Below are 23794 nucleotides of genomic sequence, written 5' to 3' on the forward strand. Positions count from 1 at the left end.
CTCGGCCTTCGGCACCTTGCCGACCTTGTCTTCCCTTTGCGCAACCATTGCATGCAGCAAGGCCTTCATGGCCTTGCTTTATCCATGCTTGAGGCCATGCAAAACCCTTGGAGTGTGGACCCTTGCTGAACCTGCCGACGCTTGGCCGTGGTCTATAGCCCCTAGTTGGAGAGGGTGTCCATTTTAGGCCCCACTTAATGAACCAAAAGAAGGGAAACCATGTCGACAACACTATACAGAGAAGAAGACAACATAGCGACGTGTTTGCTGCTCGGATGAAGATGTCGCAAAAACATTTTTTCCTTAGAGCAGCCTGGCAACCCCTTTTGGGAGCGGTTTTGCTCACGTCAACCCGGCCCTCCATGTGCAAGCGGTGGTTCTTGCCAGAAAGAGAGAGAGAGAGAGAGAGAGAGAGAGAGAGAGAGAGAGAGAGAATCCATGCACTGCCATTTAACAACCCTGTAAGCTCTCCACGCCCTATTCTCCTCCTTCCCTAAAGAACCTGAAGCTTTGATACCAATGTAAAAGACTGAGGACTGGCTTCTCCACCCAACCATGCTGAGCATCTTGGTCCTATCCCTTTGCCTACCCAGTCCTACATTAGGCTTGACATTGCAAGATAGACCAGTTTGGCTCAGAAACTTACATGGGATAATACTATTAGTTTGGCTTAGAAACTTACATGGGATAATACTTTTTTTTTTTTCACAAAGGCACTGTCTTGTGAGAAGCTTAAAGCTTTTTGCAAAGCTTTGGGATAGACCCCTTTGTAGATTGATCATAGTTTATAGGGCTTATCACTTTCCTATACGTGAGTACTAGCTTATATTCACCCCATCACATCTTTGTTATCATGTCATGGTAGTGATATGTTCACCGCATCACACCCAAGAAGTATTTGTTGGGTAATTGTTATATCATGCCATAAGAGTTACATCATGATGAATCTGATACAAGGCCTGGAAGAGAGAGTATTTCAACATCTCCAAAAGGCCAATTTGGCCTCTCATCAAACCATGTCAATGTGCTCAAAAACCAGTTGACTTTGGAGACCATCATGCTTGAATGTGGGTGATACGCTTTTTTTTGTTATAAGTATTTACAATCAGAACTCTGTGTGTGTGTGTGTGTGTGTGTGTGTGTGTGTGTGTGTGTGTGAGAGAGAGAGAGAGAGAGAGAGAGAGAGAAATGAAATGATATATTAACGTCTTCAAAAGGCCAAAATGACCTATGAGACCATCAGATACAAAGTGGTGAATCTAATACAATGTCTGAAGTACAAGTACAAAAAGTATTGAAAGTAAAAATGAAAACTGAAAATGAAGTGTGAAATGTGAAGAGAGAGAGAGAGAGAGAGAGAGAGAGAGAGAGAGTTACAATGGCCACCCCAGTCCCCACAGTAAAAGGACATTTCAACAAAAGGCAAGTGAAGGGATTGAACACCAATCAGCATCAAGGGCTGCACATCCTTTTCTCATTTTACAAAATCTGTCTAACCTATGAGTAGAATAAGCCATATGAAATAACTTTGCAACTTGCAATTTTGACATTGCACAACCATCTCCACACTATGGACCTGCAGCAAATTCCTGGAAGAAATGCTGACAGGCATTGAAATAGGACAACCCCTGATCATAACAAGGCCACATTAAGTATACATATTGGCAGGGCTCTGGATGTTAAGAGTAGTCACAATACATTCGGCATAATCAAGGGAGTATCGATGGGAAACGAAAGCCTTGAGTGAGGATTCCACCATACAGCTTCTTTGATCAACACACCCCGTATAAGAATTAAGTTAATGCTATAACACTTCATCAAGCAACACATCCCAAAACCTGCCACCAGTGCTACACGAACTAAAAGATCCATCATGGTTGAAATGTGGCAGCAACAACCTTCACAATGGCAATATATTGGATCTTCCTCTTTCTGCCACCAGCTTCATTTAGGACAACCCAAAGCTTCCATCTGGGAGAACCTTGGAATCACGACGCAAGACGAACAGTCCGCTCATTCAATACCGCAAGGTGAACTATCTGCTCATTCAACACCACAACCCCCCTTAAGGCAGCCATCACTGCAATGTCCTCACTTAATAGAAATCAATTGATTATTTTTCAAAACAAATTGCGAAGTTGTTGGTTTTCCCTTCTGAGAGCCTGAATCTCGTCCATCATTTCTGTTTGTTTTGACAAGAATCCATCCATCATGCTCACCATTTCCGTCTGCCCATTTTTAAGAAACAAAGAGCTGTGTCAGAAAATGGTAGCTATACATAGTACAGACCTCTCCCAAGCTTAAGTCATGGAAGTAACAGTCCATATGAAGGCCAAAGTGTTTCATTTTGGAAGCACCCCTTGTAAAATAAAGCCACTTGACCTAGTTCATTGGAAGCTACAAAATCTTGGGTTGACTGGGTTTTTTTTTTTCTTTTTAAAAATAAGGGGGTTTTTTTTTGTGGTGGTGGTGGTTTTGTGGGGGTTGGGGGGGGGGGGGGGGGGGGGGGGTTCCCCATAAAACAGAGCAGATAGTTCTTGCCATACAATATACAGAAAAACAAACAAAAAAAAAAGGTCATTGACTCGCGTGGCATTCAATGAGAGCCCCTTGATTTTGCCAAAATTCTTTATATCCGTTCAAAACACCTTAGACAATGAATGCCTACCTGCATTATATGGAATTGCCTTAAAAGCTCTAGGTGAAGATTTTGCACATCATCATGTATCGCCTTCTGCACAGCTCCAAGACTCTCCTCAAGCGTCCGCTGGACTAGTTGAAGGGCAAAGGATGGAGGTCCCTGGTGGGGTGCTTCTTGTTGAGAACTTGATGTAGCAAGGTGTGAATGTCCCTGTTGTCACAATGTTTCACATTTCCTAACATCAGGAAAAACCCAACTGGAAGTACATGCATAGCAGGTAGATCAATAACTAAACCATGACAAACAAATCCATACATTGGATAAGCTTGAAGTGGCCCCTGTTAAAAGCGCTGGATCAGACCTTAAACCCTGCACACTCTCTCCCTCCTTCCTCCCTTCCAAGTTACCCTCTACCATATTGTGATCATCGAATTTCTCTGCGACCAACCTCTTTTGCCGAGGAGAACCTCCACTTAATGCAGATATTTCAGCAGTGTTTGATGGAAGAGGTCGGGAGATATGACTCCTGTCGGAATATGCCGTCAGCTTACGACTTGGAACAGCGATAGACGGCTCACATGCAGCATTGTCCGAGTTCAAGACCGTGCTATTAGCTGTATCATTTCAAATCAGTTATTGATGAGGCCTGAAAACTTTCCTTTTGAAATGAAAGGGAAAAACAACTTCACCTCCAGGGTTGAAGCTATCAGATGCCAAACTTGGGAATGCCTCAGCTGTACTAGGAATTGATGTCCTTGAAGACAAGCCACCACCAGTTATCGAACTACGTGAAGCAAACCTTGAGATGGTATGGCTACGAACAGTCAATCTATCAGCAATAGCATCACCACCCCATGCCTCAGGAGGTGTAATTGAAGGAGACCTGTCCGCTTTTGGAGATAAGCTGGAGATGGGAGTGCTTGCAACTGGTGATGCAGGAGAAGAATCACCTTGCAACTCCTCCTAATGACACAGGCATCACTTACAACTTAAACTTGAAAAATCAGAGGAAATCACCAGAAAACAATACTCCAAATCAGGTTTTCTTTAGGAGACCTTTAATAGCGAGTTCAGAAACTCTGCAGATGAGGCAAGGCTGTCATCCTTGAACTCCTCCATGGATGGAAATCGGCGAACATTCCCAGGTGGAGTAGGTCCCCATGCTACTTTCCTGTCTCCACCAAAGTCTCTCTTCAAATCATCAGTAGGATCCCAGAATGTCGAAACAGATGGAGTAATGGGTTGAACATCAACCAGAGGAGAGAAGACCTCCATATCATCCTTTATGATGTATGAGTTGCGGGGTGTCTGCATCCGTGAGAAGGCACCTTTATTCAAGGGTGGATTACCAGACAGGGAAAAGGTATCCTCACCAGCGTTGCTACCAGAAATCGATGGAACAGCACCACTGGCATTTATTCCTGACAAAGATGAACCATCAGTGGTTGTGAGGGAAGAACGACCGGAAGTTTTGGGAGGAAACGAGGATGTTGCAGTTCGTCCATGCATGTTTGCACTTGAAGCTGGAAGAGGATCTGGCATGAGAACGGAGTCTTCACCAATGATACCCAGCAAAGCCACTTCTGAGGTGCAGCTTGCTTCATTTACCGGTATAGGATTTGAGCGTTGCCAGCACAAACTTGTCACTGCCTGATACATTTGTTTGAATTAGTATCAACTAGCTCTTTCAGATCATAAGCAATTATGGCATTCTGTCAACAATAGATATCGTAACCATGCTACTCATAAGTATAATTCCTTGTTTATTGGAGACACAATACTGATACAAGCTACACAGGAGAATTCTAGTAGCCAAACAAAGATAACTCCAAAGCTTGCTTGAAGTTCCCAGGTATGGTGTCCGCATGCAACTCTAGGAACTAGATAAGGAAGTTGAAATTATTTTCAACGATGTTTGAAGAACAAAAGCAATTTGACAAGAATAACTATGATGTGTGATGCAAACATATATAACCAGATTTTGGTTCCTGGTTGCAAGTATCTTTGTTTTCTAGAAGAAGGTTGGCAAGCTAATGGACATCTTAAGCATATGCAACAAAATGTGGCTAAGAAGCATTTGATGATGTAATTCTCTTTTTCTGTAAGCACCATTGACAACACTTACACAACCTTCATAGAAACTATGCTGGATTCCATTCCACTCGGAACCTTCATTGACCTTCATTTACTACAGTGCATCCTAGTGCATGCCAGTTTATTGTTCACACCACTGAGCAAATTAGGAAGGTTCAAAACAATGCCATGGCTATACTCCACGTCCTCTGATGTGAATTGATAAATGTTAGCAAAACCAGCTTCACTTTAAAACCTGTACCCAAATGATCCAGGAAAGCTGACGAAACTTTTTGCTCAAAACAAACGTCCTCAGAAATCATCTGTTACATAACGTAATTTTGGCTGTTCCAAGGGAGAGAAAACAAAAGAGGCTACAGAAAAAGCACAGCTAAAACTTGCCTCAGACGCACTGTATGCCCGAAGAATTGTAAATGGTTGTGGTTTCCCCCTGACATCATAGAATACCACACGTCCACTATTTGTTCCAGCAGCCAGAATCAATCCATCATCTTTAAAAGCTACAGATGAAAATGGTGCCTCTGAGGGAATGCAATGAACAGGCTTCTTCATTCCAGGGTCAAAAGTGTAGAGCTTTTTATCTAAGCCAACACTGATGATCATCTGGCATTTAAAGAAACGGCTCTTAGCAAGTGGCTATGAAACATACCAGAATTACTGAGCATGCTGACTAATAATTTATATACCACTAAAGCATTTTCAATTGACAAACAATCACAGATATAAACAAAACCTTGTCGTTACAAGGAGAAAACGCAACACCAGTGGTTGGCGCTGAATGCTGCTTCGCCCATGATACCTGAAGCAAAGAATTAATAGCAAACAATTTGTAAGAATGAAAAGGGCAAAACAACACCAAAGGTAAAACTCATCAGCATTGACGGTGATATCTTGACTCAGACAATAATATAGAACTGTTTTAAGAGCTTTCACTTGCTCATCCACCCCTTCATCTCTGTTGTGTCTCAAATGTGCCAAGGATTATAACATACTTCTCATCAATTGAAGTGACTTTACACCTAAAAGCTTCGGAATATGGCTAGCACCTTTATAAGGCACTTGCTGTTCTCAAGTTTTGAGATGATGGAGGCCTCCAATGATAGATCAAAGCTCATCTAAAAAACCACCCATCAACATGTCCAACCCCCCCCCCCCCCCCCCCCCCCCTGAAACCAACAAGAACTTATCTAAAACCTACTGCAGACAGCTGCAATCAGTAAAAAGGCAGGTTCATGTCTCCAGAGCAACCACATAATTGCAGTCTCCACTTACATCAGAAGGCAAGCATAAGAAGCACACCTAATGTCAACGGCTACGCTGACTCTCATGGGTGTCAAGTGCCTTTTGGTGAACAGCACAGGCTGTACAGTATTAACAGCTCACTCTCATCTGTGGCAAGCGCCTTTTTGCAAACAACACAAATCTCTACAGCAGAAAGAGAGAAGTACAACAACAGAACCTTGGGATTGCGCCCTGTGGTATCCCAAAGGTGTACAGAGCCATCATCTCCTGCTGTTACCAAAAGATGCCTACTCAAACGAGAAGACTCCAGCACCCTCAAAACCTTCACAATAACACCATCAACTTAACTTAGCAAAACATTGGAGTAGCAAGACAGAGGTAAGTCGATTATGTAATTTTCATAAGTACCTGGCTATGAGGGTCTTTGAGCTCTGTAGCACGAGTACCTGATGCTAGATTATGTAAAATCAAATCCCCCTTGAGACTGACAGAAGCTAGATGCTCGTCTTTATTATTGTACGTCACACCAGTGATTGTATCTGTGTGGCCCTTTAGCCACTTAATGCATCTCCGCCTTTGCATGTCCCATACCCTCACCACTTTGCCAGTGCCACCTGAACAAAGATACCTTGAGCCCTTGGAGCTGAAATTGATGGCCAAGATAGATTCCTGTAATAGAAATGTTCACCTTGTTTAGGGAAAGATTGTCATCAGCGAGCTTTCAAATGATCAGCTCGTCCATTGAAATTCAACTTCCCAAAAGAAGAAAGAAATTATGAGATAGCACCAATCACCAGACACTGAGAAATCAAAGTAACGGATCAAATTTGATAAAACTTCAAAGTAACCCAAAGCATTATGGCAGCCCCACACCCACTCATTTCATTCACTCACAAGTGTTCTCTAGGGCTGGCCTTGGGTCCTGTCATTGGAGAACAGGCTTCACCATGGCCTTACTGAAGCCGTCTGCCTAACTGATGAAGCGTGAGAAACGGTGCATTAAACAGTCCTACACATGGAGACAAGAAAGAAAGAAAGATATATTAACGTCTCCCAAAGGCCAAAATGGCCCATGAGACCAGAACAAGGTGCAATTCATAATGTAATGTGTTTGCCAAACATATGGGACCTACATATCACAGCCCCACACCCACTCATTCCATTCACTCGCGAGTGTTCTCTATGGATGGCCCTGGGTCCTATCATTGTAGACACGGCTTTGCCACGGGGTTACTGAAGCCGTCTGCCTAACTGAAGCATTGCATTAAACAGTCCACGTGGAGACAAGAAAGAAAGATATAGTAATGTCTCCCAAAGGCCAAAATGGCCCATGAGACCAGAACAAGGTACAATTGATGTAATCTATGACCGGGTGAGTCTGTAAGCACTTTGTGTTGGCAACACAGGCTCGTTGCTCTCTTGTCCCTCAAGGAATTCTCTTTGTGATGCCTAAGCTTTAATAAGAAGAGCCCAAAAAACCTCTAGTCCTCAAAGCACATGATCAGATGCAATGGTCCAAAGCCTTCACAAAAAAGGCAATGGTACCTCCTTTGAATCTCATAATAAGCAGTACAACAGCTTATATAGTGCATCTGTTAATGACACATCTGGCATATGCAATCTTCTTGTGATATACCCTCATCTACTCGTCTCCAATCTCAAAGTGTGTGAGGAGGTACGCATGTGCCCTATAGCACCTTTGCTACCATGTGAGCAATGTGTATCCATGTATGTGGGGTGTATGATAAACCTGTCTAGAGAGGCGTGTACAAAATGCCTCCTTTGGTAGTGGTACCAATTTTGTGCCAAGTGGTTGTGAGGGCTTGATCCATGTCTGCTTTGAGTCTCATTTCACAACATCCATGAAAATGGCACGATTCTGATCCGTGTGACTGAGGTCGAGGAAAGGGCAATGAATGTTGTAACCAAAAGGAGGAATTTGTATCGAGATTGAAGCCATCCACGTGTGCGTCTAGCATACCAACAATGGGTGTCCCCTCATCAACAAGTTGGTCATTGCTAATCGGGGATATTGCTGCAACGATAGCTCCCATATCCTGTGGAAAAGAATAACTGTTCGAAATGGGCCTTAGCGACCACTAGAGGGCCCCGGGCCCCTATCTTGGCCCTCACAATCTCATGCAATCTTGATGACTTGCAACGAATCATGCGTGCAATCGTCAGCACGAGCACCCTTTCCATATGCTGCCATCAATCATAGTAGTTCCCTTTGGTCCATTGTATCTGGCCAAATAAGTCCCTTTTTACGATAGAGACCAAGCCCCCAATTTCCGTTCCATTGAGACGAGTATCAAATAGCCATAGTTTCATGTGTGGCTCCTGAAACTATAGATGTGCACATTGTCTCTAAAGTGCTCCCAAAGCTGCAAAACCGCATGCAAGTCTCGTCTTGGTTGTGTCCTCCGTAGAAAACTGCAGCCCTTTGAAAGTTACTCCTAAAAATAGGATTGTACATACTCAACTCGCTCTCCTCGGAAAGTGAATTCCAGCCGTGATCTTGTTAGCCATGCTTGTGTGGTGTTGAACATCATAGCTTTGGTTTTACCGAGGTTCACTACAAGATCTCTATCCTCACAAAAGGACTTCAGTGCTTCCAAACACTGCTGTAGTCCTCTGGGAGGTCTGAAATAAGCACAATGTCATCTACAGATAATAGGACCGGTATCAGCACTCCAGCTAAATGTGTCCCCCATACTCCCATTTTTTCTACATAGTTCGAGACCTCATCAATGTAGATTCCAAAAGCGTGGTGGCCTTGCTTTACCCCTATAGACTATAGTACTCCTGAAAGACACCTCTTGGAGCAAGCACTATTTCTCTCACTCACTCCTAACAGGTCTATGTTCCCCCTTGTAACCCTGCAGCACACCCATATCTTGTAGCCTCTTCATAAGTCATACGTGGAACCTGTCAAATGTTCTATGAAAATCCACAAAGCAACAATATATAGTCCTTCCTCGTGCACATCCCTCTTCAATCAATATAGTCCAAAACACATCTAAAAAATTCGGCCAATTGTCATAGTGCATAGGATACGACCCAGCGTTTTGCTTAGGGATCAGCCCAGCGTTTTCAGCCTGCAGCAAGCCAACGTTTTGGGGTGCAATCAGCCAGCGATTTGCATATCTAGCCCTAGCGCTGCCCTTGCCTTGTAGATCAGCCTAGCGTTTTCAGTTTTCAGCCCTTCTGACGCCGGGTGGTGCGAGATCTGCTAATGCTAGCCTTTGCAGATGCACTCCGGTCCTTCAACACACAGAAGCATGAGTTCTTTTTGCCGGAGATACACTTCTTGGGACAAATTGTTTCATCCAAGGTGTAGCATTGATCCAGCCAAAGTTGAGGCTATTCACAATTGGCCTACAATGCGGAATATGCATGATGTGAGGAGCTTCTTGAGCTTGTGCTCTTATTATAGGAGGTTCATATGATAGTTTGCAGAGATCGCTTCATAATTGCTCACCCTAACTTCGAAAACCATTTCCTTTGGGACCTCCACAGATTGCAGCATTTCAATGGCTCAAGTAGAAGTTGACTACCAAGCAAGTGTTGATTCTACAATACTTGCAAAAATCTTTTGAGGTTTATGTGATGCTTGTGGAAGCAGTTTGGTTGCGGGAGAAATGGTGTGTCCTCATAATGAAGTATATTAACCTGATAAATGCAAGCTAGGTCTTAGTTGACTGGTTCCATTTAATAACAAAGACACATGTGTCAAAGTTGACGATGCAGAAGTGTAGAGCAATGGGGAGCATAAACAAGAGAGAAATGAAATGAAATGTTATATTAACGTCTTCAAAAGGCCAAAGTGACCTATGAGACCAGAAAGTTACAATGTGGTGGATTTGATACAAAGTCAAAGTAACAAGATGACAAAATGACAAAATAAAATACTATGCGGAAGCGTAGAGCAATGGGGAGAAAACGAGAGAGAGAGAGAGAGAGAGAGAGAGAGAGAGAGAGAGAGAGAGAGAGAGAAATGAAATGAAATGAAATGAAATGTCATATTACATCTTCAAAAGGCCAAAGTGACCTATGAGACCAAAAAGTTACAATGTGGTGGATCTGATACAAAGTCAGAGTAACAAGATGACAAAATGACAGAATGACAAAATCACAAAATAAAATACTATGGAATCCTAAACTGCTAGGTATGAACTAAGCAGCTAAACAGCTAGCTGGGATAGCTAGATCACAGGAGATCCAGCATCGGTCGCTGGCGGGTCCCATTAATCTCCTCCATGGTCAGTAGTCTGACCGGGCGTCGTGCATGTCGAGCCAAAGTGATCGGAATCCTCTGATGCAGCCTCCGTCGATGCTGTGTAATCCTCCGTAGCCGTGGGCGTCTGGATCTCCCCAACTCAGACGCTCAATCGATCGGTGTGCCTCTGGTGTGAGGCGACGAGCTCTGTTGTGGTAGTAACTCCTCCAGGTGTCCAATGGCAGCTCTAAAGACGTCTATGATCTGTCTTTTGAGACTGGCTAGCCTCTCCTCTCATCAGGCTCTCTCTGTGTTTGCGCAGCTCGAGAAAAAACAAACCCAAGCATCTCTGATCCTCGTACCACATGACTCTAGAGAATGGTCCAAAGCCCTCTCTAAACAAGCAATGGAAGCGGCCTCGTATCTCGTAGTAGACGGGGCAATGGCATGTGTAGTGCAACTCTGTCTCACGCTCGATGTCACACAGGGGGCATGTCCTGGCCTCTACTAGTACTCCGCTGTATCTCCCAGTCTCGATCCCCAACTGGTGTGAAGATGTGCGTATCTGACCAATAGCACATCGTATCCCATGAGACAAGTGGGTGTCCATGTATCTAGGCCTTGTCAGAAAACCATCCTTCGTAAGCTGGAGGAGATGCTCTCTGTAGAAAGCCATCTTCGTGCCCAGCTCCTGTGCTGGCTGTATCCATGTCCTCTTGGTGTCTAGCTGAGTAAAGCCCTGGCGGATGAGAGAGAGAGAGAGAGAGAGAGAGAGAGAGAGAGAGAGAGAGAGAGACTGCTAAACCAATCGACCTTGGCAATGAAAATGATACAATGTACAATGGGGGCAAGGGGTCACATATATACCCACCTCAGTAAATTGTCCTACCCTGACTTTGACAAATAAATAAAATAAATACCTAAAAGACAAAATAAATAATAGGATCACATTGGGCAATTCACTTGAGATGCCATAACTCTAACACCCTCTTTGCAGCCCATAGTGAATTCATGTATTTGACCATTAATCACTCGTGACTATGAGAGTGAGCAGCGGAAAGGGTGTGAGCCATGCGTGCTGGAAACACGGAAGAGAGAGAGAGAGAGAGAGAGAGAGAGAGAGAGAGAGAGAGAGAGAGAGAGAGAGAGAGAGAAAACACGAGTGCTCTGCAAATGATGCTCTCAATACACAATCTGAATGACTACAAGACCCTAAGCATTCTATTTATAGAAGCTTATGTTGAGGTAGGGCAAAATGTGTAACTGGCCCAATAAACATAAAAGCCCAAAAATGGCTAAAAATGTGTGCACCCAGCCAGGCTCAGAAACTGACCGGCCGAACACGTACTAAAGTGTCCTCCATGCAATCTACATGATGTGCGATGGGTGGCCAACCTGGGACAATCACTAGCCATACAAAATGGCGAAGCAACAGTGGTGTAACCCCCCTCTCAGCACCGGATGCTGAGACAACACAGATGAGTCGAAGGTGAGAAGCCAAGGTCCGCTGAGGTACAGCCTTGTGAAGATGTGTGTTGCATTGTCCGTTGTAGGGACATACTCCAAATAAAGATCTCCAGCCAAAACCCGCTCCCGAACATAGTGGTACTGCACCTCAATGTGCTTTGTCCGAGCGGGGTTCGTGGCAATAGCAATGCAACTCTGATTGTCGCACAAAAGACGATTCATAGCAGTCTGGGAAAAACACAACTCTCGCAGTAATCTCCATAGCCATATGCCCTCACAAGCAACATAGCAAGCTGCTCTGTACTCTGCCTCTGTGGAAGATAGCGCAACGGTGGGTTGCCGCTTACTGCTCCATGAAATGGGTCCTAAGCCGAGTGTGAAAACTACTCCTATAGTAGAGCGTCGAGTATCCGGATTTCTTGCCCAATTTGAATCACAAAAACCAAGTAGGATGCAACCCTTGGAGCAACCATAGAACACACCATGGTCCAAGGTGCCGTTGATGTACCGCAAAGTACGCTGGGCACGCTGCCAATGTCGTTGATGAGGTCGGGTGTTGAAGGAACTGAGGACAAAAATTGTGTAACAGATGTCTGGTCGAGAATAAGTCAGCCATACGAGGCAGCCAACAACATTCCTGTACTGCTCCAAGTCAATCCGTGGGGATCGTGAAGCAATATGTTCTATATGGGCTCGAGAGGAGTGCCAATCGGTCTATAGCCTGTCATCTGGAATCTCTCTAGGATGGCCTTCGCATACTTCTATTGAGAAAAGAAGATGCCTGGTTTCTGAAAGATCTCGAATCCAAGAAAATTGTGCCAGTGTTTTCCAAATCAGCCAGCAAATTTCAGATTTCAGCACATAGCGTTTTGCTAATCGTCGTCGCCGTCATCACCACCGTCGTCGTCGCCGACATAGTCCCAATTTCCCGCAGCAGATCAGCCCTTCCAGATTTTCAGCATATCAGCCCTAGAGTTTTCAGTTTTCAGCATGTCCTCTTCATCGCCACCATTGTCGTTGACATCGTCGGCAAATCCATTGCATCTAGACCATTGTACCAGATTTGTGCAATCTATAGCATAGACCTCTCTCGCCATAGAGAGGGGGGCCCTTGGAGGAGGGTTTGAGAACCGTTTGGTGTCGTATTCTTCTCTCTCTCTCTCTCTCTCTCTCTCTCTCTCTCTCTCTCTCTCTCATTCTCAGCACTTTCATTCACAGTAGCATTCTGTCACGTGACACATCCAACCCTATGTATCCCGTGGACAAGCTACAGCACGACAAGGGTTCAGTCAATCCAGTCAGTCTAGATTAGCAAGTGTTCTGGCACTTTTGTGAGTCTGTTCGCAAACCGTGCATGCCCAGGCACTTAGTGTAGATGCATATTCTCTGGTTGCACACAGCATGATCATAAGCATTCCCATCAAAATCCTTCAGGGGAATTTTCTAGTGCATTTAGCCTATTTTTCCTATTTTTGACATTTTTCACTTATTATTTTTAAGTGACTTTTGTTGGAAAGTAGGTAGAGCAAATTGAGTAAGTTTGTATATAAGCAAACCTAGACTAGCACTAATTGGTAGAAGAGGCAGCAGGAGCACCATCGCTCAACAAGCAACTTCTCAGCAAGAACCCTTGGTGGCGTTTTCTCCTCCAAGCAAGAACTCAGATCCCCTAGCGTTTTTCATAAGCATCACATTGCCTTGGCTGGCGTTTTTCATCAAGGCATCATCGCAAAAGACCCACAGCCCTAGCGTTTTCTATTCCCAGCATCATCGCCACAAGTTGCCCCCTTTTTGCATGGCGATTTTCAACAGATAAGCACCAACAGTTTTCAGCATTTGACAAGCCTAAGAACCAGCAAGAATTCAGCCATAAAGACCAGCAAAATCGGCGTTTTCTCTTGCGTTTTCAGCAGCCGCAGAATTCAGCCATTTGCGTTTTTGGACAGCAGATAGAAAGTGTCCGATTTCAGCCATTTGCCTCTTTGGACAGCAGTACAAAGGCGTCAGTTTTCAGCCCTTAGATCGATCTCGCCATCCCCGTCGTCGACATCGACCTAGCCTAGATTTCCATCAGCCACATGCATCCACTTTGTACCAATTTTTGCAATCAATAGTAGACCACTCTCGCCGACAAGAGTGGGGCCTTCGGAGGAGGGTTTTACAACATCTCTGGTGTTGTATTCTCTTCTCTCTCTATCTCTCAATCTCATACACTTTCACGCACAGTGTCCATTCACTTGTTTGTGATCATTGCACTCTCTCATTAAGAACGGAAGGTTCTCCCTTCCATAAGAACAAAAGGAACCTTGAGCACAGTTCGGAGCACTCATCTTGAGCAAAGTTCAAACATTCATTCCGCTGCACCTTACATTGGTATCAGAGCTTTGGCAGTGTTCAGTATCACTCAAGTAAAGAACCACATAATTTTTTTGCTTGTTGCAGTCGCACGTAACCCAGGTCTTCTTAGGCGTGTCGATTCCTAATCGTGTTTTTGAAGCGTGACAAGAAACCCGAGAAAGAAGTGCTTGTCCAGCCTCCCCTTGTTCTCTTCTCACTCATTACGAGCGGACCGTGCACTTAGCGGCCGGACAATCAACGTGAGGTGGGAAAAAGCAACCTTGGTGTGAGCGCAAGGCTGCCAAGGGGTGCACCCGCAAGGAAGAGTATAGCTCGGGTAAGAGAAGATCCTTCTCTAACACAGATTGCAAGCTAAAGAAGAACTCAAGAACCGCAAGAACCTCAAGACCCTCAAGACCCTCAAGAACCCCAAGAACCAAGACCCCCAAGAACCCAAGTTTCTCGTGAACTTAAGAACCCAAGACCACAAGAACCCAAGACTTCAATGGATGGTCATCACTCGAAGCGGAATGGATACTTCGCTTGGAGGTGATGAGCATGAGAGAGGCGACTAAGAATTTTCCCCACCATGAGGTTTTTTCGACTCTCCCCCTTTCCCATCTACGCAAAGGATTGCACTAACTCCTATGGAGGCTTACAGGGAGTTAGAACGCGAAGCAAGAAGAGCAGAAAGAATGCCAAAATTTGATCGTGAATGCGCAGAAAGAAAAGCAGAAATGGATCACGAGAACAAAGCAAGAAAAGCCATGAACGACCAACACATGAAAGAGATGTTGCGACTCTTTTCTCAAGTGCAGGCACAGTAGGTAGGGCAAATTGAGTAAGTTTGTATATAAGCAAACCTAGATTAGCACTAATTGGCAAAAGAGGCAACAGGAGCACAACCGCTCAACAGGCAACTTCTCAGCAAGAACCCTTGGTGGCGTTTTCTCCTCCAAGCAAGAACTTGGATCCCCTAGCGTTTTTCATCAGCATCGCATTGCCTTGGCTAGCGTTTTTCATCAAGGCATCATCGCAGAAGACCAACAGCCCTAGCGTTTTCTAGTCCCAGCATCATCGCCACAAGTTGCCCCCTTTTTGCATGGCGATTTTCCGCAGATAAGAACCAGCAGTTTTCAGCATTTGACAAGCCTAAGAACCAGCAAGAATTCAGCCATAAAGACCAACAAAATCAGCGTTTTCTCCTCCAAGCAAGAACTCGGATCCCCTAGCGTTTTTCATCAGCATCGCATTGCCTTGGCTGGCGTTTTTCATCAAGGCATCATCGCAAAAGACCCACAGCCCTAGCGTTTTCTAGTCCCAGCATCATCGCCACAAGTTGCCCCCTTTTTGCATGGCGATTTTCCGCAGATAAGCACCAGCAGTTTTCAGCATTTGACAAGCCTAAGATCCAGCAGGAATTCAGCCATAAAGACCAGCAAAATCAGCGTTTTCTCTTGCGTTTTCAGCAGCCGCAGAATTCAGCCATTTGCGTTTTTGGACAGCAGATAGAAAGCGTCCGATTTCAGCCATTTGCGTCTTTGGACAGTAATACAAAGGCGTCAGTTTTCAGCCCTTAGATCGATCTCGCCATCCCCGTCGTCGACATCGACCTAGCCTAGATTTGCATCAGCCACATGCATCCACTTTGTACCAGTTTGTGCAATCAATAGTAGACTACTCTCGCCGACGAGAGTGGGGCCTTCGGAGGAGGGTTTTACAACGTCTCTGGTGTCGTATTCTCTTCTCTCTCTATCTCTCCATCTCAAACACTTTCACGCACAATGTCCATTCACTTGTTTGTGATCATTGCACTCTCTCATTAAGAACGGAAGGCTCTCCCTTCCATAAGAACAAAAGGAGCCTTGAGCACAATTCGGAGCACTCATCTTGAGCAAAGTTCAAACATTCATTCCGCTGCACCTTACACATTCACTTTGTTTGTGATCATTGCACTTGCACTCTCTCTAAGAAGAACGGAAGGCTCTCCCTTCCGTAAGAAAAAGGAACCCTTGAGAACATTTCAGAGCACTCATCCTGACACTATCAACATTCACTTCCACTGCAACTAACAACAAGACGATGTTCAAAACAATCTTTGGATTGTACAAGCTTTAGGTGATGCCTTTTGGTCTCACAAATGCTCCTACAACCTTAATAGGATGATGTGCAAGATCTTTCAAGAGCATAGACAATGTGGGTACCTTCTTTGATGACATCATTGTTTCCTCTAAAACTGAAAAATAGCAAAGAAAACATGACACGAGTGTTTCAAGCACTGCAAGAACACGGATTGGTGATCAACACACAGAAGCATGAGTTCTTTTTGCCGGAGATACACTTCTTGGGACAAATTGTTTCATCCAAGGTGTAGCATTGATCCAGCCAAAGTTGAGGCTATTCACAATTGGCCTACAATGCGGAATATGCATGATGTGAGGAGCTTCTTGAGCTTGTGCTCTTATTATAGGAGGTTCATATGATAGTTTGCAGAGATCGCTTCATAATTGCTCACCCTAACTTCGAAAACCATTTCCTTTGGGACCTCCACAGATTGCAGCATTTCAATGGCTCAAGTAGAAGTTGACTACCAAGCAAGTGTTGATTCTACAATACTTGCAAAAATCTTTTGAGGTTTATGTGATGCTTGTGGAAGCAGTTTGGTTGCGGGAGAAATGGTGTTTCCTCATAATGAAGTATATTAACCTGATAAATGCAAGCTAGGTCTTAGTTGACTGGTTCCATTTAATAACAAAGACACATGTGTCAAAGTTGACGATGCGGAAGTGTAGAGCAATGGGGAGCATAAACGAGAGAGAAATGAAATGAAATGTTATATTAACGTCTTCAAAAGGCCAAAGTGACCTATGAGACCATAAAGTTACAATGTGGTGGATCTGATACAAAGTCAGAGTAACAAGATGACAAAATGACATGACAGAATGACAAAATGACAAAATAAAATACTATGCAATCCTAAACTGCTAGGTGTGAACTAAGCAGCTAAACAGCTAGCTGGGATAGCTAGATCACAGGAGATCCAGCATCGGTCACTGGCGGATCTCATCAATCTCCTCCATGGTCAGTAGTCTGACCGGGCGTCGTGCATGTCGAGCCAAAGTGACCCGAATCCCCCTGATGCAGCCTCCGTCAATGTTGTGTAGTCCTCCGCAGTCGTGGGCGTCTGGAACTCCCCAGCTCAGTCGCTCGGTCGATCAGTGTGCCTCTAGTGTAAGGCGACGAGCTCTGCTATGGTAGTAACTCCTCCGAGTGTCCAGTGGCAGCTCTAAAGAAGTCTGTGATCTGTCTCTGAGACTGGCTAGCCTCTCCTCTCATCAAGCTCTCTCTGTGTATGCGTAGCTTGAGCAAAAACAAACCCAGGCATCTCTGATCCTCATACCGCATGACTCTAGAGAATGGTCCAAAGCCCTCTCTGAACAAGCAATGGAAGTGGCCTCGTATCTCGTAGTACACGAGGCAGTGGCATGTGTAGTGCAACTCTATCTCAGGCTCGATGTCACACAGGGGGCATGTCCTGGCTTCTGCTGGTACTTCGTTGTATCTCCCAGTCTCGATCCGCAGATGGTGTGAAGATGCGCGTATCTGGCCAATAGCACATCGTATCCCATGAGATAAGTGGGTGTCCATGTATCTGGGCCTCGTCACAAAACCATCCTCCGTAAGCTGGAGGAGATGCTCTCTGTAGAAAGCCATCTTCGTGCCCAGCCCCTGTGCTGGTTGTATCCATGTCCTCTTGGTGTCTAGCTGAGTCAAGTCCTGGCGAATGAGCCTAGTGACCTCAAACTGTGTAAGAGTCAGAGAGGGCGCATCCAATGAGTATTGGAAGGGAGGCAATCTGTCTATGCTGAACCCATGCGCCTGAAACCATGATGTCATCTCCCCATACCAGCATGCTGTATCTCCCTGCATGGCTAACTGTCTCTGGGAAGTTCCCACATGCGGTGTATGAAGGAGACAGATCTGGTGAGTGCCTCAACCACTAGTGGGGGGGCAGCTAGCTCTGCTCGTATAATAGCATGTGGTACTGAAGCCTTGGCTCTAATGAGCCGCAAGATCATAGAGACCAGAGGCTTCTCCATGTCCCCCCATCCATCACTGCGGCCTGTCCTCCCGTGATGATCGAGTGAAGGTCCCCAAATCTCAGCTCCATAAAGCAATGCAGAAGCCACCAAAGTGTCAAAGAACCAGAGCTTCGTCCGAGGCTCCTGAAACTGAACCTGTGAACACATCCTTTCCAATCTACCCAATGCTGCATGGGCTCTGGTCAATCTAGTCTCTGCTGCCCTCCTCAATGAAAATGCTGGCCCACTAAAAACCACTCCAAGGTAAGTGTCAGCATTTGTATACTCCACCTTCTCCTAGCCGTATATGAATGCGGGCGCTGACCTCCTGATCCACTGTGGGGTGGTATTAAATACCATGACCTTGGTTTTACCAAGGTTGACGGACAAACCACTTTCCTGGGCAAACCTATGCAAAGCATCCAAGTGATGTTGCATCCCTCCGGAGAGTCGGAGATCAACACAATATCATCAACATACAACAATAGTGGAATCCATGTCCCTGCCAGTTGTGCACCTCTATCACCATCTCTCTCAATGTAGTCAGAAACCTCATCCACATACATACCAAATAGAATAGGAGAGAGCGGGCAGCCCTGCTTCACCCCAATAGTGGAGTAAACCGGTGTGGGTAGACCCTCTGGGGTGCGTACATGCCCCACTACTGACCTGTATAATGCCATGACCCCCCAAATGAGCTCTGTGGGTACTCCCATCTGCTGTAATCTGCGCATCAATCTAGCTCTGGGCACTGTGTCAAATGCTTTGCGGAAATACACAAAGCTACAATAGATCCGTCTCCCACGCGATCTGCCCTCCTCAATGATGGCTCTGAGTGTCAAGATATGGTCAAGAGTAGAAAAACCCCTCCTAAAACCTGTCTGCCCGGCTATGCATATCCCCTCCCTCTCTGCCCATCTACTCCGCTGCTGCTCAAGAATAGATGCGTATAACCGTGTCAATGTGTGTCCAATGATGATAGTGCGATAATTCCCAGGCTCCATAGGGTCTCCCGACTTGAAGATAGGTACAATAGTAGATAGGCTCCAAGTATCAGGCAAGCCCTCACACATGGCACGGTTAAACATAACTACTAGAAGCTCTGCTAGTAAATCTCTGGCATGCGTGAAATGCTCAACCACTAAGCCATCATGATCATATGCTCTCCCAGTCCTCATCCTGTTAATGGCCTTCCTCACCATCTCAGCGGTGAAAAAAGCACATGTGTGTGGGCATGGATCGCGGGGGTCGGGAAGGGGGGGCTGCTCAAGAACTGTGTACAAAGATGATGCATACTGGCCCCAGGCCTCTGTAGAAGTGATGGCAGGGGGGGGAGTCCTCATGAGAGAGCCGCCATGCCTCACGTGAGTCTTGACTCAAGAATAGCTGGTATAGATCCTGCTCTAGGCGAGCCAAAAATGCCCTCTTCTTCCGCCGCACTAGGCGTCGGAAGTCAATCTGTGACTGTCTATGAGTGATGTCCCCCAAAAGCACCTCCCTCTGAAGTCTAGCTCTAGTGTCCCAGCATTCCTCATCATACCAACTATTCTGGGGCATGCTCCCCGAACGGCGTCTCTGCTCAGGCTGGGTATGTGCCTCTACTGCTGCATCATGTAGTGTCTGTGCTCCTCCAGAGGTCGCCCTGGCTCCTCTGTGCACAGGCGTCTGTAGATCCCATCTATGTATACAGAGTCAGTCTCCCGCGTGAAGGTGTAGTGAGTAGGGACTGCTGCCCGTAGCCTGTGTGCTACACTAAACTGAAAAGAGATGGTCGACGACACATGAGCATGGTCCACTACCACACCAACAGTTATGGGTCCAACCGTGAGATCCTGGATACTAGAGATGAGGCTCGGCTGTGCCATGACATAATCCACTGTGCTGGCTCCATGTCTATGATGTAAAACCCCCCGCAGCAGGAAATCTCTGTAGGCCATTCAAGATGGCCAATCCATGTGCAATCCCCATATCTATCAAGTGTCGTCCATACTCAGTGTGTTCTCCATCCAGTAGTAGTCTGGATAGGCCCGTCTCTGCAACATCCAACTCTCTCAACATCTCCTCTGAAGTATCATAAAATACTGTCTGATGATGGGCAATCCTAGCATTGAAATCCCCTAGAATGATGATGTCACCATCTCTAGAGAACTCCCATATGTCATCATCCAAAATAGAGAAGGGGGACTGTCCTCTGGGTGGTGCATAAACTGACGTACTCGGGGGGAAGTAGCAAATAGCAATGTAAAGATATCGGCTTGTCTCTGCTCTCAATCTCACCCACATGTACCTAGCTTGCTCATCCCTGCGGCCTATATGTATCAATGGCTGCAACCCCTCCCTGAATAACACTGCCACTCCTCCTGAGAGAGAGAGAGAGAGAGAGAGACTGTAAAACCATCCAACTGGGCAATGCATTGGTGATTATGAATTGTGAACACATCATGTCCAAACTTTCCTAAATAATGAACTTTGAAACACATCTTGTCCATAATCTGGCCAACATATTGTCTGCAGCAGATCCATAGTGTTTTGTAAACGTCGCATTGGTTCCTTGCCAGACACATGTGCCTTGAACTCCGACCCACAGTTTCAAACACCAATAACTTGAACTCCAACACGTGGGTCCTAATCATTTGTAGGGAGCTTCTTTTGCTCGTCTCTGCCACTCACAAGCCTCTCCTTGATTGAAGCTAGTTGCGGCACCCGCCATCTTACAAGAAATCTAGCACCATGACCACTATGATCGCCACCCCGTGTGCCATGTCAATCTCCTCTAACAAATCTTTAACATCGTTATCTTTGTCCTACTTGCCTTTGCCTTTGTCTATTGTGAGCTCCAGCTTTTGCCTTTCCTAGCCCCGAGCAAGCTGCATTAACCAACGTTTAAAAACGCTACTTGAAAGAGTCCCACCCCTATCTGCTACAAATTCACCAATGGAGGCCATCAACCGCCTAGCATTCTAAAACGATAAGGATGGCATTGGCCATTGGAGATCTTCTGCCTTTGCATATCGAAACGCAATCCCCAATGACGCTCCTAGTCACCAGCATTTCAAAATGTATGTCGAAGACGCTTGGGAATGCAAAGGCACTGTGTACGTTTTAAAACGCTGAGCAACGGGATCTTTTTTACCGATAGAGCACAACAATGCCAGTGACCTCCAAAAAACGTTGACCTTTTGAGATGCTTCCTGCCGATGCTTTGTGAGCTCAAAGCTCTTCTATGCACGTGCTCGTTTCCTCTTCTCCACGTGCTGCTCCTCCCACGATCAACGAGCCAAGAGCTCTAAACCTTGTCAAAGTCAACCATGTGGAAGCGTAGAGCAATGGGGAGCATGTGCGAGAGAGAGAGAGAGAGAGAGAGAGAGAGAGAGAGAGAGAGAGAGTTGAACCAACCAACTTGGCAATGAATTAGTGATTATACAACGGCGGCAAGGTGGTGCTTATATACTAGCCTAGGGGCCCTTAAGTACCCCCCCTTAGTAAATTATCTACCCAAGACTTTGATAAATAATAAGTAAAATAAATATCTAAATCCAATATAAATATTGGAATCACATTGGGCTTTCACTTGAGATGGTATAACTTTAACAACATGATAAACAAGTTAACATTTTAGAAGCAGACAACTTCTTGAGAAGTAGCAAAAGATTCTTCCCATAGCCCCTCAAAAAACAAAATTTGCACAGTCAAAGAGGTGTTGATAATGTCAAGCCCAGAGGAGTGAATCACAGATTAGTATGAGCCATAAGTCAAGCACTTGACATGAGAACTCTCCCAAAGAAAATCAAGCAGCAAGCAACAACAAAAAGGATAATGCTCAGTCAAAGTCAATATGTTGACTGCCGTTGATAGAATGACATTTTGGATAGTCATGCTGAACATCCTCCAAACAAGATGCGCCCTCAAACTACCACCAGGTTTACCCATAATTACACAGTAAGAAAAAGAAAAATCTTCCAAAAACAATGGGAGAACAAACTTGAACAAAACAAACATAGGAGGCAAAATGGGACCTAAGTCAACAGAAAAGATTCAAAGATCCTTATGATTCAGCACTACTGACAATTGCCTAACTCATCAAAACATGTGCTTCTCTCCATCTCAACCATGTGACTAAGCCGATGCAACTCTATCAGCTCCAGCAGACAACTTTTTTTGAAAAGAGCAAAATGTTCAATAAAGCGCTTCTCTCACCATGTGACTAAACCACGTGGCTCTGTCAGCTCCAGGAGACAAATTCTCTTGGATAAGAGCATAATGTTTCATAGAAATCTTCAGACTAAACCAACAGCTGAGGGCTGAAACAAAATCTTTTCAAAAAAAACGGACTGCTTTATAGGACAAGTCATTGTTGTCATCTCAACCCAAATGTAGCACTCAAAAAAATCACTACCTATGGCAAATAAATAGCATGATCATGAAGAACTACAGATTCCTTCAAGGACAATGTTAGGGAGACATCAACCTATTTGGAGATCTGCTTAACCAACTCTCAAGGAACACTTCTCAGCAATAAATTTATGTGAGCAGCACAATCTAAGAGCCTGCTCCAAATCAACAAGGCATACTTGGGAAGAAGGTCACACTCACATTGATATTATCGCCTGTATCAGAGCCTGCATGTGAGATGGCACCAAGATTCTGACCGCTTTTCATCCATAAGGAGATTTTCCTGTCCTCTCCAGCACTTGCTACCACAAGATCTGCAGGTCATATCAGACGAGCATTCAACAAAATGCATCATGGCAATCAAGCTCGCTAAAATATTTAGCAAAGGCACACGGAAGCCTTACTTGTGTGGTTCCATTTCACATTGTTAACTTGAGATCCCTGGGTAGGAGAGTACTGGCAAGAGCAAGGGTCGCCTGTCTCTACAGAAACGTCGAAGAGCTTGACAGTATCTCCACCACATGCAGCGATCAGGCATTGCGCATGACTCATTCTCCTAAGAACACTTCGAAAAACGGCGGGGAAATGCGGGGGTCTCTGTTGGTGGGCAATGCTTCAAAAGCACTATAAAGCGTCAAGTGCCTTAATCTGTGAGCTTGACAAGCTCCAAAGAAGAAATGGAAGCTGAATGAGAAAAGATCTCGAGATGACCCAACACAGAAATACTTGCACAGCTCGCGGATAGCTACGTAGCTCTTTCTTGTTCAACACCCACTTCCGCCATTCTGGCGGGGAGAGGTTTTCAGAGCGATCTTAATTTGTAACGAAATTGCCAGATGGCTTTTTTGAATCAGGCCCTCCTATAAGATCACCTTCTATATAGACCTAGATGGCTGTTTCACGTTAAGTTGTTAAATAATGGCGCCTCTAAGGTGAAGTACTAGACCCCTAGATGGCTGTTTCAAGCCACGATGTTGAGTGGAGATGGTTGTGACTAGAATACCCCCTCTCAAATGCCTAAGCAAATTGCGCTTTGTAAACCGTCTCCTTGAGACACCATATGATTACTTGTTGCCTTCGGTCTTGTGCCTTCGCGGGCAAAAGGCCCCTAGTAATCTAGAGTCTTGAATCAAGCCTTGTCAATTTTGCAAGGATCATACTACAAGTGATATTTGTATAACAAAGTCTTCAAAGCTTGAACTTGCATCGTTCTCATCACTTTGTGCATGTGGCTAGCTCTCCCTCTAGTAATGGGTATTGCATCTCCACAACAATCTCTTTTCCTGTGTAAAAAAATCAAGTGTTGGAAATCATAAATGC

The 23794-nt window shown here is 45.1% G+C and overlaps 1 protein-coding gene across 1 annotated transcript; it reads right to left on the reverse strand.

The window, feature by feature from the left end:
- Positions 1–1448: 1448 nt before the first annotated feature.
- Positions 1449–23324, reverse strand: NEDD1 (Transducin/WD40 repeat-like superfamily protein). The gene is made up of 11 exons (XM_086518005.1): positions 22879–23324; positions 22676–22788; positions 6386–6646; positions 6195–6299; positions 5469–5534; positions 5113–5338; positions 3698–4287; positions 3331–3604; positions 2957–3255; positions 2669–2851; positions 1449–2228 (listed from the first exon to the last, which is right to left on the reverse strand). The coding sequence occupies exons 1-11, from the start codon at positions 23024–23026 to the stop codon at positions 2121–2123; spliced, it is 2373 nt and encodes a 790-aa protein (XP_086374131.1). The 5' UTR covers positions 23027–23324; the 3' UTR covers positions 1449–2120.
- Positions 23325–23794: the final 470 nt, after the last annotated feature.

This window comes from Adiantum capillus-veneris, chromosome 8 (assembly GCF_014529385.1).
Source record: "Adiantum capillus-veneris isolate H3 chromosome 8, ASM1452938v2, whole genome shotgun sequence".
NCBI classification, from domain to species: domain Eukaryota; kingdom Viridiplantae; phylum Streptophyta; class Polypodiopsida; order Polypodiales; family Pteridaceae; genus Adiantum; species Adiantum capillus-veneris.